Here is a 16,910-nt window from a genome sequence, read left to right as displayed (position 1 = left end):
GAACATTTTACATAATAGTTTTAAGTGACTGCAGTGAAAAGTTTCTCAGGAAAGCAGAAATGTCTGCTTAACAGTCAATATTCTTTTATGCCAATAAAAAGAAGATTCCATATACAAAATAAAGTATTTTTTGAGCAGTACTTGAGTAAACACTTTTAGAAGACTGAGTACCTATCTGGATCTTTATTTCTCATAATGGCACTACTGGATAATCATGTTAGCTCCTACCTGTGCTCATTTATAAACACTGTCAGGACCTTATCAATCATTTAAGTCCAAAGAGGGCAACTGTCCTCAACCAATGAACCCACAGCATCATAGCTTCCATAAAGCTCTGCTCTCCAAACCCAAGTTCCGTAAGACCATGTCTATTAGATTAGTTTATGATTCCAAATATTCTCTTGAAGTTCCTGTTTAATGGTGAGACCAAAATTCATCTAATTATCCTGTCTTTAATAGATGCCTTCTAGGGCTTCCCTTGTGGCTCAGCTGGTAAAGAATCGCCTGGCTTCAATCCCTTAGTTTCTCAGTAGCTTCAAGGCAAGAAGCATATTCATTGTTCCTGCCACAGCTATTGTCTTTACCTGCTATTCTGTCCTAGAAACAATGATGTGAATATCATAGAAAGAATCCTTGTCTAGATGTCAGAGGCTCCTAATACAGGGAACATACTACACATCTAACACACCCTGATGCAGCCAGCCAGCCTGAGTCTCTTGTGCGATAGCTTTGGCCTCTAGGCTGGTCATGCTGCTGTTGAGAGTGGTTAGACCAATTTTATAGCTTGCTTTATTTAAAAATCTTACAGACTGAGATTCTCTCTTTATAAGTTGCCTCTTTCAAGAAACATAAGACAAGTAAAAGACCTACACAAAATAAACACAAGAAAATTAACAAAATGGTAATAAGCTCATACATATCAATAATTATCTTAAATATAAATGGATTAAAAGTACTAACAAAAGACACAGGCTGGCTGGGTGGATGAAACATGTGCATGTATGTACTTCCACTTACCACATCACTCTACTTAAACCCCCAAATTATATGTAATCATCTTACATTGTTAGGTTAATCATGTTTCCATTATAGCTTGTGACTATAATTATCTTTTTTGTCTGACTATTGATTGTGAAAATTGCTAAATGTCTTTTACTACTGTGATTATTTAACTATTATCTGCTTAATAACACTGTATTATGATTGGTCAACAGAAAATAATATAATTCTATATCACTAAAACTATCATTTAATAGGAAAACTGGTAATCACTTTTTAAAAATCCAGATGCATATCAGAATTATCTTGAAATTTTTGAAAAATACAAATGTCCAGGTATTGCTTTTTTCCTCCAGAGCTCCAGATGTGTTTCTAATGAGCATCCATGTTTAAAAACAACTGGCCTATATGATGATTTTATCTAGTTTGTTTCATTTATTCTATTTCATATTCAGTACTCTCATTTTCATTTAGTTTATGTTTTCCAATTTTTGTGTCTCTTTTTATTGTTGTTCTTTCTCAAGCCTTCATCAAGAGTAGTAGAAAAGCTTCTGTACACACACACACATATATATAAATAGTATGTATAATATGATATATATATTAGAAAATCTATGAAATTTTGCCTAGCTAAAAAATTTATGATATTTTGATTCCACTTGTTTGACTTAGTATGAAAACAATGCTTAATTTCTAATTTATATTCACTCAAAAGTTTGATACAGTTCATGTATTCTGGCATCTAATATTACTGTTAAAAGACTAGAAAGTCTACTATCTTAGTGATCTTTAAAAGAAAATTTGAATGAGGCTGGAAACTTCTAATCCAGTTCTAAGAATATAAAGAAATACTGTTGTAAAAAAAACAAACAGGAAATTAACATCATATAGTATAATTATTATATTTTTCATACAGTATTATTAACGTGCAAATTTTGTTCCAATTTCACAAAATGTTACGGTAGTGGCCATTATTTGTTTTCATACCTTATTCAAGATTCCACGTTGTATTTAGTTGCATTAAGCAGCTTCAGCTGCATGTAACAAATTCTGGTCAATTCTCTTCTCATTTTTATTCCATTACAAATATTTTCTAATATTTTTTGCTATATTAATAGCTTCTTAGACATACCCATCATTTAAAAGTGAACATTTAATTTTTTATATACGTGGGGCTTTTAAGGTATCTTTGATATTAATTTCTCATTTTAATATTAATTTCTCATTTAAATGTTTTCTTTTCTGCAACCACCATCTGTGTTTTTTCAGTCTTCTAACTTTATTGTGGCTTTCAATGGCTAAGTCAAAGACCTCTCTTGCTAAATGTAACATTACACTTGAAAATATGTGGGTTATTTTCAAATATCTTTTGATATTGACTTCTAACATAATTCTACAGTGACAAGAGAACAGACTCTGTATGATTTCAATACCTTTAGACAATGAAATTTTTGCACCCTGTTTTATGTCCCTGGATATGTTCCAGTGTCTCCTAGTTTAGAGTCTATGTGTACCTGAATATAATTTGTATCCTACTGTTATAAGAAAATTGTATAAATCTTAATTATGTTGAATTGGTTCATGATGTTTTTCAGGTCTACTATGCCCTTCCACTTTTCTGTATATTCATCTTATTAATTTTTGAGAGTTTGATATTGAAACTCCAACTAAAAAAATCTTAATTTATCTACTTAAAAAATAAGTTTGATATATAGTAGAAATATATATAACCTTGTTCTAAATTTTCCAAGTCTCTTATAAATGTGTTATCATACTTTCATAATTTCATCTGCTATTCAGCTGTATAAAGTCAAAATGTATTTTGACTTCAGTAATGTATTAGTGGCACAAAATAAATCACTTATGAACTAATCTGTGTTGTAGAAACAAGGCTGTAAAAAAACAGACTATAATACAAGATTATAGCATGGTTTTTCTAGATTTCTACTGAACAAATGGAAATTAAAATTATCCTATAAGTGAAGTCACCACTAAGGAGTGGTGAGTACAGAAAATAAGGTTAAAATAATAGGTCTAGTATGTAGAAAGTGCTCAATAAATGTTAGCAGCAGCTACAGCTATTACTACTAGTGTTGCTGCGGGTACTGCTGGTATTGCTGTTAGTACTAGTCCTGATACTGATGCTACTACTTTTGTTGCTGAAAGATAGAAACTAAATGAGTTCTGCTGCAGACATCTGAGGTATACTCAACATCTATCACTCCCTACTTTCTTGCTTGCTTGTTGTTGTTGTTCAGTCACTAAGTCGTGTCCAACTCCTTGAGACCCCATGGACTGCAGCACGCCAAGCTTCTCTGTCCTTCACCATCTCCCAGAGTTTGCCCAGGTTCACGTTCATTGAATTGGTGATGCCATCCAACCATCTCATCCTCTGTTGTCCTCTTCTCTTTCTGTCTTCAGTCTTTTGCAGCATCAGGGTCTTTTCTGACGAGTCAGCTCTTTGCATCAGATGGCCAAAGTATTGGAGCTTCAGTTTCACATCAATCCTTCTAATGAGTATTCAGGGTTGATTTCCTTTAAGCTTGATTGGTTTGATCTCTTGCTGTTCAAGGGATTCTCAAGACTCTTTTCCAGCACCACAGTTTGAAAGCATCAATTCTTTGGCACTCAACCTTCTTTACGGTCCAACTCTCACATCCGTACATGACTACTGGAAAGACCATTATTGTTTAGTCGCTAAGTCGTGTCTAACTCTTTCACGATTCCAGGAACTGTACCCCTCCAGGCTCCTCTGCCCATGGGATTTCCCAGGCAAGTATAGTGCCATTTCCTTCTCCAGGACATCTTCCTGAATCAGGGATCGAACCTGAGTTCCTGCTTGGTAGATGGATTCTTTACCACTGAGCCATCAGGGAAAGACCATAGCCTTGACTATATGGACTTTTGTTGGCAAAGTGATGTCTTTGCTTTTTAATACACTGTTTAGGTTTGTCAGAGTTTTCCTTCCAAGAAGCAAGCATCTTCTAAGTTCATGGCTGCAGTCACCATCCACAGTGATTTTAGAGCCCAAGAAGAGGAAATCGGTCACTGCTTCCACCTTTCTCCCTTCTATTTGCCATGAAGTGATGGGACTGGATGCCATGATCTTAGTTTTTTTAACATTGAGTTTTAAGCCAGCTTTTTCACTCTCCTCTTTCACCCTCATCGAGAGGCTCTTTAGTTTCTCTTCACTTTCTGCCATTAGAGTGGTATCATCTGCATATCTGAGGTTGCTGGTATTTTTCCTGGCAATTTTGATTCCAGCCTGTAACTCATGCAGCCTGGCAGTTTGCATAACGCGCTCTGCACGGAAGTTAAACAGGCAGGGTGGACAACATGCTGCTTTGCTGTACTCCTTTCTCCATTCTGGACCAGTCAGTTGCTCCATGTTTGCTTCCAGCTGTTCTTGACCCACATACAGGTTTCTCATGAGACAGGTAAGATGGTCCCGTATTACCATCTCTTAAAGAGTTTTCACAGTTATGGTCCACACAGTCAAAGGCTTTAGTGTAGTCAATGAAGAAGAAGTGGATATTTTTCTGGAATTCCCTTCCTTTCTCTATGATCCTGCAAATGTTCCCAATTTGATCTCTGGTTCCTCTGCCTTTTCTAAACAGAATTCTAATTTTTGCTCAGGAATCTACTTCTCAGAGAAGATGATCCTAACCCCATTTTAAGGACTTATCTGTATTAGCTGAAACCAGTTATGGTAATATCGTTCCTTTTGCTTGTGATTGGGTTAAGGGTGGACATGTGGCGTCTTGACCAACAAAACATGAAGGAAGTCTGCCGAGGGAGCAGGGAAGAAGCTTTGGTAAAAACTTTTCATATACTTAAGAAAGACACACGGGAGTACTTTATCTCTTCTCTTCCTCTCAATATTGTCAGGGGAAAGTACCTTAGTTGTTCCGTTGCTCCCTTTTTGATGCTTTTCAGTTTCCTTCATAAAAATACGACCTTAGGATATTTTCCTTACTATCTGGTCAGCTCTTTGCTGATTTTAAAATGTTGAAAAAAAATCTTATTCAGCAATCTAAAAAAATTTTTCTGTCAGAGTAATGTCATTACCAAAAACAGGTTTCACATTTGTTTCTAAAATGAACTAAGATTGATTCGATTAAAGAATTTTATACATACTATTTATAATCTTTTTTATTGTTTTTTTTAAAGTCCATATTTACAATGCTTCAGGTGTACAGCAAAGTGATTCAGTTATATCTATCTATATATATATTCTTCTTCAGATTCTTTTTCATTATTGGTTATTACAAGATATTGAATATAGTCTTCTGTGCTATACAGTAGGTCCTTCAAACCAAAAATAGACTCAACAGACATAGGAAAAAAAAACTTAAGGTTAGCAAAAGAAGAAGGGAGAAGGATAAATCAGGAATTTGGGAATGACAAACACAACCTTCTTTATAACAATCAGTTTTCTACTGCAAAGCCAGACTAGCCTTGTGCTGTTCAATACAGCTGCCACTCGCCACATGCGGCTGTTTAAACGAAATTAATTAAAGACTCTGTTCTTCTGTTGCACTAGATGAATTTCAAGTGCTCAACAGCTAATTTGACTGTGCACTGGACGGTGAATATATAGAATGTTTCCATCATTGAGGCCCATTCTCTTGGACAGTGCTGGGCTAGATTATGTGTCTAGAAAGTTTAAATTTTCAATTAGATTAAATTTTAAAAGGCTCCAGCTTGCACAATTTATGCTCAGATAGCTTTATTAACTTGGATAGCATGAAAATAAATTTTGGTGTGGTAATTGTCTCAAATTCTGAACTAGTAGAGACAAGATTAAAGAAAAAACGTTATTTGCATATCCATTTTATATATATATATATATCTTAAATATTATCTCCTTAACATTTGATGAAAGCTGAAACAGAAGACAAAGATACTAATAGAAATGTCAAGTGACCAACAGCAAGCTTTATAAAAACTCTGAGCATATAAAATATGGGTAAAAATGAAACAAGCTTGGTATGTGTGTCTGGCATATCTTTATCTGTTTTTTTATTACCTACCATACATTATTCATATTATATAGCACTTGCGTTATTAGGCCCAAAATGTGGGCCCACCTCTACAACTATATAATAGAAATAGATGGGGATTGAGAGGTGGGTTTGGCTTTCACACTCCTATGTAACACAGTCTAACATACAGTAGGACTCCCTTCTTCTTCTCATGCATAAAACCTCTATTTTCCGAGATTTATGTTATTCATCCAAATCACTATTTGGTTTCATCATTGCTTTTTACTAACCTCATGATGACCACTTCCCATCACTGGTTAAAGAGCTTCATACCTACTTCACAGTTTCACTATATGCTCCAAGTCCTAATGTCACCCACATGGAAGACTCCCCAAACTTCCTACCCTTAACAATCCTTGAACTCTTTGACCTCCATTCAACATTGGGGGAGCACTCCCATGACCATACTCTAGATCTGACCTCAATGAGAACAGTCTCACTTCTCACATCTTAAATTCATATATTAATACATTCCACTCTTGGATCCTGTGACTTGCTATCTCTTTCACCCTGTTTATCCTGCAACCCTGGTTCTTTCATTTTTAAGGGTTTTTCAAAGTTAGAGATCTAACTTTCTCCCTGCTAGCCCTCTTTATAGACTCCTTGTCATTCCCTAGTGTGCAGTGCACGACTCACCAGTATCCTGAAATTCTTCTTGTTTGCTGTTCTGTTGTAGTCTCACCTTTCTCTAACCCATTTTCATCTAAAGCATAAATCTGAGACTAGATTTTAACCTACACACTTTGCACTTTATTTTATTTGTGCCTAGAAATCTCTCAATGTGTCTTCCTTCTTTTCTTTTCCAATTTGCCCTTCAGGTCTTTAGCTTCCTAAGGGAAGAAATCCTTAACTCCCTAATTAGGCTATGTGCCAATTCCACATGTTTTTATAGCATTCCATACTTATTCTATCATATCACTTGTCACCCTGCCTTGTGATTTTCTGTGACTTCCTAAGAAATTATAAAATCCTTGAAGGCATAGACTCTCTCACACTAGCATAGCCTGATAAAAGTAGGCACTCAATTACTTGTTAATTAATGCTGGAAATTTAATATAATCATTGTAATTGAAGCTACACCTAATTATTAAATTGAAGCTACATGTATTATTAAAAATAAGTTTAATAGAACTAAATATCATAAGCTATAAATACAAGTGTGTTAGCAATAATATGAGGAGAAATAGAGTAGGGTAAGGAATAGAGTAGAGTAGAGTAGGAATAGAGAAGAGTAGGAATCCCAGGGTTGTAGGGAGAAGGGAGGGTTGCAATTTTAAATTCAGTATTCTGATTAGGCCTCACTGAGAAGATGATCAGTTGAGTAAAGGTGAGGTAAGGGAGTTAGTGGTGTAGATATCTGGGTTGGAAGAGTATACAAGGCAAAGAGAACAGCTAGCGCAAAAGCCCTAAGGTGGCAGCATGCCTGGCATGTACAAGGAGGGAGACCGTGTGCCTGCAGCAGGGTGAATAAGGAAGAAAACAGTAAAAGATGAGTTCAGGGAAGTAACAGAAGCCCAGAATGTGCAGGCTTGCAGACCTCTGTATGAGTTTGGATTTTAGTAAAACAGAGAGCCATTGAAAGGTGTTGGGTAAAATACACCCAAACTCTGCCTCTTATATTGAGCACTGTAGGGAGCAATAGTAATATCGGGAAATTCACTGAAAAAGCTATTTAGAATAACCCAGGGAAAGATAGGGGACAACTTCCCTGACGGTTCAGTGGTAAAAAATCCACCTGTAATGCAGGAGACACAGGAAACACAGAAGAGCATATGAATGAGGAATAGTGTGGGAGTGTGGGTAATAGTCTCATGATACTATAACAAATTAAAAGCTGTGATTTTTAGATAGGAGAAAGGAAAAACTATTTGGAAGGAGTAATAAGATATAATGACTGGGTATGGGCCTCCCTGGTGGCACAGTGGGAAAGAATCCGCCTTCAATGCAGGAGATGCAACAGAAGCAGGTTCGATCCCTGGGTGGGGAAGATCCTCTGGAGCAGGAAATGGAAACCCACCCCAGTATTCTTGCCTGGAGAATCCCATGGACAGAGGAGCCTGGTGGGCTACAGTCCATGGGGTCACAGAGAGTCGGACATGACTGAGCAATTAACACACACTAATAAGATTTAAAAAAGATAGTCAATTCCCTTCTAGGCCCAATCAATCATGGGCTAGGGGAGAAAACACAAGTCCTTAATTTCAGAGGCCTGCAAAGGAAGCAGTATCTTCAGAGGAAAGCCAGTTTCCATTAGAACAAGAAGGTAAAAGGAAAGAAAATTCAGAGACTTCAAGATATAAGGGATTTTGCTGATGATGAATCACGAGTTTCTGGGGGCACAGAGGAGTTTCAGTGGTTGGGAAGGTATAGGTAACAGCAGGGATATGCAAAGATTTATGGAATTGAATGGAAAGAGACAAGGAATGATGTGGAAGTCTGGGACTTCTTGAAGTGTCAAACGTAAAATGGAATAAAGGCCATACTAAGATTAATCCTTATTTCTTGAACTCAAGAAAGATAGTGGTGGCAAGGTTATGAGTAATGAGGGGCTAGGAAGTTCAGCAGGTGTGTGTCTCTCTCTTGATTCCTTTTCAGGAGAGCACATTTGCTCCTAGTGCTGGAGCTTCCTCTTGACTCTTGTCGATGGAATTGATGGACCTAAAAGGCTGGTTCCATCCAATTTCAAAAATTCATGTGACCCTCACACACATGGATTTCTGATCAAACTAATTCACAGTTTAAAAAGTTTCCCTGCTCTAGGGGAAATGTAAGTTAACTTTTCATAGCAAAATTTGGTTTTACTTACATCTGTGTTGCAGGAGCGATACCGTTTCCTTTCCCCAAGGCAATATTTTCCACCTCCAGAAGGTCTGAAAACACATTTTGTTTAACATGTGAATATAATATATCTAACCACATAAAGAATACATACATTGCTTGATGAAAACATATTGACATTTAAGAAAATAAAAAATTTGACATTTTATTAGTTATTAAAATAATCATTGTGATAGCAATAATGATTATGATTGTTAAACAAAAATTAAGACAATTTACTATGAGTAATTTTATAAGTAATTTTATTAGGCTTTTAATTGTGATGATATATATATTCTTAAGAAAATGTGATTAATGTACTTTCTAATTAACATAGTAAACAGGTATTCAGTTCAACATAATGAGTTTAAAAATCATTTATAATGAAAAGCCATTTGAATCATATTCAACAAAACACATAATCTGATACTATATGTTTATCAAGTAGGAAGTGGAAAGTTTGTTTTTATAGACTAGAAATAAGGAGAAGACACTAAATAACTCTCTGGAAATAGCTTCAGTTCAGAGTATATAATGCAGAAATAAATCTCTATCTCATTTCAAATATTATATAAAGTTTAAAAGAATTAAATCTAAACATCAGATAGGCTTGTATTATATAGATACTTTATAGTACATTCAATTAGGGTGTTAAATACTTGTTTAATTAATTAATTAATTAAATTAATTTCTGGAGTATTTAACATTAGAGAAAGTCACATGCTATCATTTTGGCATGTAATATTTGAATGGAAAAACTAACTTCTTGTTTCAAAAGTGGTCCAAGTCATTCTCTTAAGTATTTTGGTATATTATTTACTACCATAGCGTTTTATACTTTTGGTTATTACATTACAGTAGCTTGGAGCTGAACTTCATTATTCTGCACTTGTTTTAAAAAGATCAAGTCTCAATTTATAATTTTGGTTCACTGATAACTATTATCAGTTTATTACATTATCAATTATCTCATTGATATTAATTACAAATGAGATAATTAAAGTTACACTTTGAATATATTTTGAATGACAGTGAATGCTGACTTTAAACAAGGGGAAAAAAATGGCCCAGTTTGAGCCAGGATGGGAGAAATGGGTTGGTCAGACAAAAACAAGGTAGTGGGAATAGTGGTGGCACTGTTGTGTTATGAGTGGGTGACAGTGAGCTCTGTTTAATAGAATGAAAAAACAGAAGTAATACAAAGGGAAACGATTTCAAACTAAAAAAGAAGTAAAGAGACGACACATTTAGAGGGAGGAACCAAAGACAGGGATACTAAGTTAAAACGGGAAAAAATAAAAATAGACCATCTTTTACCCCATCAGGGGGAAAAAGCAGAGGTGATATCATAACATCATTCTGCACCAAATAATTGTCAGCAAGAAGGCCCTTAACCTGAGTTCTAGACAAAAATGGGAGCACTTGACATGAAGCAGCTAAGGAGCAGTTTAGTCTCTGGTAGGACATAAAAGACCAACTAGAGAAATCATCCACCTGTAATGGGCACTGGTGGGAGGGAGAAGCAATACAGCTTAGCAAGGAATACGGATGGGCTGGCTTTATGCCAGGGGGACTCTGGCTAGAGAAAGAGTGGTGGGAGAGGAGCAGTCTGACCTGCATAAAACAGTCATGAGGAGAAAAGTGGTGGCAGTTCCGGAAGATGATTAATGGGGGCATGTGAATGGAAACTATTTTAACACATGGGCAGTATTCTTTTCATTGTGATTTGTGATGCGAATCAAGGCATTTCAACCCTTGAAGTGCTCTCATTGGTCTTTTTAATACTAATGTAGCAGTAATAATTTTATGTGACATGTGAAAAGACCTTAGGTTTCCTGGGAATAATGGTAATGTAGCTAAGACCAGACCTGGTTTCATCCATAATTCAGTAGTTTTTGGAGGAGGAAATCTATCTGATTATTACTAGATTAAAAGTCTACCTGTGATAGATACACAATGCTTTTCTTTTCTTTTTAGTTACACAGTAAGGTGAAAAGAAGAAAAAGAAAGTCTGTCTAACAAGGCTCCTCCACTTTCCAGTGCCTATTGCTTGTTCTGAAGACAAGCACTTGGCTCACTGGCGAAACGTTTTTACAGATAACATGTGAAACCACAGCTTTGAATCATTTCCAACTGTGTCTTTTTGTTGGCTCCGGCTTACTTTAGCTACTTACGCTGGACTGTCACAGTGTCTTAGGGATGAGGAGACGCCTCCCCCGCAGGTCCTGCTGCACTCTCCCCATAGTGACCAGGGACCCCAGCCCCCATCTATGCTCTGGGGCCAAGTGCCAAAAGGAACACAATCTCCCTGATAACACCACTGCAAGATTTCACAGAAAACACAGAGTTAGCTTTTAGGCAGACAGGGCTACCAGGATAGAAATAAATACATAAGGGTCAGGCACTGACCAATTATAGGCATTAGCATTCTCCCAATAGATAACAGACTGAGAGCTCTTTAACTGTGTTTAGACATTGGTAAAGGTGCATGTGATTTGCAAATTATCTTTAGCTAAGCAATGATTTATAAATCTCTAACAAATACCAGGCGTCTAAAAAACTTGACTTTACTTCTTTTTTTCCTTCTTTCTCTTCCTCCAGACTTTTGGTGTTTTCTCATTATAGAGACCTCAGAAGTCTTTTTTAGATATTTTAGTATTATAACATTTTTTTCTTTATATTCCACTATTATTAGACTCACGGAATGATAATGCAATATGGAAAGTTCCCCAGTAAGGAATTTTTATGATGGCAATTGCTTTCTCTTTAAAAAAAAAAAAAAGGCCGATTGAGGCTACAATAGTAAAAGAATGTGTTGTGGCATTTCATCTACATGAGTACTGCAGACATAATAAAAGTTATGCCAAGACACTAGGGACAGGATACAAAAACCCCTTATATACACTGACTAGCCATGTGTATAGCCCTTACATGAACATGTGAACTGGATTTCTTCTCAGCTTTACTCTCTGCAATAAACCACACATACTGTACATAAGTAGAAAGCCAGGAATAATTTACCGAGATGCAGACATCACATAATCAGCTCATAACTCTAACATGATAAATCTTATTTGCAGAATATGGTAAAAATGAGAGCCGTTTTTAAAAAAACCAAGCACTATGCAAGGCTTTTATTAGTGCATTTTTTCTGAGTTATCAAAATTTGATGAACCATGCTGATGCTTGGAGAAGGAAATGGCAACCCACTCCAGTAATCTTACCTGGAGAATCCCATGGACAGAGGAGCCTGGTGGGCTACTGTTCACGGGGTCACAAAGAGTCAGACACAACTGAGTGACTAAGCAGCATGCTGATGTTATGAAAGTTCTTTGCTTATATGGTGAATAACAATAGTGAACGTTATCAGAGTTGAGTAACTGTCAGCAATGTTAGACTGTTAAATAAAAATTCAACTTTATATTAAAATGTAAAGGGTTTATGACATGTGATGTTTTAAAAGAATCAATTTATTATATTAATTCCATATATCCAGAATTCTTTCACTTTCACCATTTGTACTGCTATCACTCTAGACCAAACTGGCAAATGGAATAGCTTGTTATCTGGTCCCCCTGCCTCACTTTCTTCTATCTATAATCTACCTATTCTCCAGGGAGCTAGCTATCAGAGAGCTCTTTTAAAACATACTATGGTATCATGTTACTCTTTTCCTCAAAAGACTGTAATGGTTTCCTCTTCCCCAAGGTCAACAGTGACTTTTGTGACCTTGCCCCTGCCTCCCTCTCCAGCCTTATTCTCTTTCTGGTACAGAATGTTCCAGACACACTGGCTTTCTTTCTGTTCCTCAATACACTAAACTTGTTCTCTGCTCAGGGTACTTGGATTTGCTGGTCCTCCCAGAAATACTCTTCTAATTCCTTCTATTGTAGTCTTCTCCTCATTCGGTCTCAGGTCAAGTGTTATTCAAAGAGGGGGCCATCTTTCCTTGACCACTCTTATTATGAAGTGGCTGTACCTCACTACCCCTGCCGCCCTCCCCTCCTCCTACTCCAGCATGTACAGAGATTACATCTTCCTGTTTTAGTCCCCTTTACCACTCATTTAAATTATCCATGGCAGAAGATGCGATGGGTTAGATAACATCACTGATTCAGTGGACATGAACTTGAGCAAAATCCAGGAGATAGAGAAGGACAGGGAAGCATGGCATGCTACAGTCCATGGAGTTGCAAAGAGTCAGACACGACTTAGCCACTGAACAGGAATAACTTATTTTTCAAATTATATTTTATTACTTTTATTGTCTACTCTCTTTAGTATACAAAAGCCTTAAGAACCACATGTGGCTATTCAAATTTAAATTAATTAAAATTGAAAATTCTGTTCCTGAGACCCCTTCTAGGATTCCATAGCCACATGTGTCTAGTGGCTATGATACTTGACAGTGTAGATACAGAACATTTCTGTCATCACGGAATGTTCTAATTGAAAATGCTGAATGTCTAGAATAGTGCCCAGAATGTAGTGGATATTTAACAAAGCTTTATTGAATGAATGAATACATTAGTTAAGTTATTGAATTCTGTGTCCCATTTTGGTTACTACATTTCAAGAAGGAACTGGAGATACTGGAGAGTAAAGAAAGTCAAATTCATCTTTGCGTCCTTGGTAGTTGGCATTCAGAGAATGTTTCAGTAGTTGTAACAACATAAGGACTTTTTAAGAAAAGTGCAAAGGAATTATCATTTGTCCATAAAAAATTAGGCAAGAGCAAGTTAAAATTTGGTTGACTATATAAGGCCAAACATTCTGATCCTAAATCGAATAAATGTTAAAGTAGTGCATTAAAAAAGATAATGAGTTTTGGGCAATTAAAAAGTATTATGAAGAGAAAAAAAACCATCTGTCAAAAATGATGTAGCAGAGGTAGTTGGCTGAACCGATAATACAGCACCAACTCTGGAAGCAGGGCCGCTAATTATGTACATGTGAGAGGGAGAATGTTCAAGGTGCCAGCTTGTGATTTACCTAATTGATCTTGAAGACCAACCAGTTTGTATAATGGTATATCAATTGTGTTAGACCTTCATCTTTATAAAAATCATAACAGTGAACCAAATATCCTCTGGTTTTATATTTTTGGTATTACAAATGTTATTTCAAGTAGCTACGTGTAAAAATATTTATGCCTCACCTGTTTTCCTATGAGAGTAACTGAGTAATGTAGTATTAATCAGCAATTACTGTTTTTCCCCCCTGTGGTCTGGAAGGACTGATGCTGAAGCTGAAACTCCAATACTTTGGCCATCTGATGTGAATAACTGACTCATTTGAAAAGACCCTGATACTGGGACTGATTGAAGGCGGCAGGAGAAGGGGATGAAAGAGGATGAGATGGGTGGATGACATCACCGACTCAATGGACGTGAGCTTGAGTAAGCTCTGGGAGTTCGTGATGGACAGGGAAGTCTGGTGTACTGCAGTCCATGGGGTCGCAAAGAGTCAGACACGACAGAGAGACTGAACCGACTGAACACTTAAAAATTCCAAATTTGCATATTTTTTAAGTCGGAAACTTAGCATTACTGATTTCAAATAAGAATAAAATTTGATTTTACATTTATCTTATATAATCACAGAGCTGCACTTAAAGCTCAAAGAGACTTTAAAATTTATGTGGTCTAAGCACTTCATTCTTTCATATGAGGCAACTAGAATCTAAGAAGGTTGACTTGCCCAAGATCACTTACTGAGAGAAAAGGATTTGCTGTCCAAATACACATAAAAAAATGTGGGGAAAAATCAATTGGAGGTGTAGGACTATATATCTGAAGACATTAAAGAATATGCTATTGAATATTTATTGAACTGTTTTTACTACATAAAATACAAAATAACACTAGAGATTTTTTAAAAATTCAATTAGCTGCAAGTATATACATATGTTTTTTCATACCTCCTTGAATATTCTTATAATTAGTAGAGGAAAAAAATTCCACTTTGTGCATTTTTTAGGGCATGAAATTGTGAAGGCCATAAAAACACTGAAAGATGTAGGTTCTAAAATATTAAATAATATTTTTTCACATGTTTTCTAGATGCTCACAAAATACAGCACGGGGAAAGAAATCACATAAAGTCTCTTGTTTTCCTTTTAAAATGTATACTTAAGGTACAAGATAAATACAAATATTCAGTTTGTAAAATGTTGCTCAGTTTTTACCATTAATTAATAATATACATAGCAGCAGTATTCTGTAAGCAGTTTGCTAAAACCTTTTATCGTTAAAATTCATGCTATAGATTATATCTATTCTACAGTCATAACATAATAAGACAATTATATCACAAAGTTAAATAACATAAATTAATGGGAAAGAATGAAGAATTCATAATAATAAGTATCAGCCATTTAGCAGTTGACAAGAGACTAGTGTCTAGTTTAATAATTAATTAACAACTTAGTCTTCAGTCAGTGTGTTGATTTTAGTCACTCAGTCGGGTCAGATTCTTTGCCACCCCATGGACTGTAGCCTACCAGGCTCCTCTGTCCATGGGGATTCCCAATGGCAAGAATACTGGAGTGGGTTGCCAAGATCCAGGGGATCCTCCCAACCCAGGGATCAAACCCAGGTCTCCCACATTGCAGGTGGATTCTTTACCATCTGAGCCACCAGGGAAGCCCACCAGGGAAGTCTGTGTGGAGCCTGTTACAAACTTCAGTTCTCATTTTAGCAACATCCTTCTTCGGTCCAAAGCAAGTCCTTTGTTTCTCTTCTTTAGTTTCCCTAACTACAAAATGGGGATTAATTCCAGTTTTTGATTATAATACGGCTTGGATTAGGATGACTACGGAAATTAGTTCTATACAAACATACCTTCAAAGAAGTTAAAAATCTATCAGATGACTTGTTTAGGTTTGCTCTCTGGCAAAATGTTCTTTTGTGCTTGTTTACTTTCCTCTCAACCTTGTGTTTACAGGAAAGGATGGCTGGAATTTTTGCTACCTCTCCTGGTAGTGTTATGTATCTTAATGTAGTACATGATTTTAAGAGAAGAAACTCATTTAACTTAACAAGTTTTTTAAGAAACCTATAGGGAACTACATGTGAATCAAGTTATTTGAGCTAATTTTCTAGATGAAGATATTAATCAATCTATACTAAGATTTTAATGTAAGTCATAATTAATATAATTAGATTACACCAAATAAACTTTAAGTATACAAATCCTATAAGCACACTAAAGGTGAGAATTCTGAGATTTGTATTTTCTATTTTTATCCTTTTTTAACCTGAAGATGCCCAAACTGTAAAAGTTCTATTTCCACAGGCATAGAGTTTTACTTCATTTCTTAAACTACAAAAGTTAAATATTCAGAGGGAAACTAGTTTTTAATTTTTATTTTCAAGGGTTATATCCAATCTAGTGATCTTGTACTATTCTAAATATCAGTCATATTACTTTAGCCTAAACTATCCAGATACAGTAGATAAATTTGACCTTCTTTTCGCTAATTCAGGTGTGTTTAACCAGATTCAGAAAGGTGAAAGAAGTGAAACTATCACATTACAAACATAAAATCTCGTACTGCTCATTCTTGCTTTTCACATTCCTTCTAAATAAAAGAAATATGTCTTTAAAACTATCTAGAAAGACGATATATTCCAGTGAGGCTTTTAAATTTTTCTTAAGAAACACTTATTCATCATTAAACATTTCTTTCTGTTAAGCCACCTAATTTTATTAATATTATAAATCAAACAATCTAACTTTGAAAATTTGTCAGAATTCTACAAAGTAAAATTTCAGAATAAGTACACACACAGTATTTTAAAATAAATTTTTTAAACTAGATATATTTTAGGATGTAATTATGGTAGATTTTGTACCATAGCCAGCACTGGGTCTAGCCAGCATCTGGAATAAGATAATTCTAAGGAAATCCTAAGATTTTAAAGGATGTAATATTGGTGATTCAATATAGAACATTCTTCCCAAATCAGAAAACCTGAGAGTTGGAGCACAGTGCTATTAGAAGGCTTATCTTTCGCTGTGCAGGTGTGGGAATGCTAAAGTTTATTT

General features: G+C 35.7%; 1 protein-coding gene across 7 annotated transcripts in view; it reads right to left on the bottom strand.

Moving 5' to 3' along the window:
- The window catches only part of ADAMTS6 (ADAM metallopeptidase with thrombospondin type 1 motif 6), a 278,395-nt gene that overhangs the window by 93,181 nt on the left and 168,304 nt on the right, over nucleotides 1-16,910 (bottom strand). For 5 of the 7 annotated variants that reach the window (XR_009690552.1, XR_009690551.1, XM_061129691.1 and 2 more), the window contains exons 13-14: nucleotides 11,036-11,181; nucleotides 8,851-8,914 (exon numbers count right to left, since the gene is read on the bottom strand). Coding sequence is in view for 5 of the 7 variants with exons in the window: in XM_061129691.1 (XP_060985674.1) it covers nucleotides 8,851-8,914; nucleotides 11,036-11,181 (210 nt within the window). In the remaining 2 variants the exon portion in view is untranslated. The remainder of the gene's footprint in view (nucleotides 1-8,850; nucleotides 8,915-11,035; nucleotides 11,182-16,910) is intronic. The other 2 variants (XM_061129694.1, XM_061129693.1) reach the window with 1 other exon arrangement.

The sequence above is a fragment of the Dama dama genome, chromosome 25, assembly GCF_033118175.1.
Source record: "Dama dama isolate Ldn47 chromosome 25, ASM3311817v1, whole genome shotgun sequence".
NCBI classification, from domain to species: Eukaryota; Metazoa; Chordata; class Mammalia; order Artiodactyla; family Cervidae; genus Dama; species Dama dama.
Note: the sequence above shows the minus strand (reverse complement) of the source record. Positions and strands in the feature narration are given on the sequence as shown.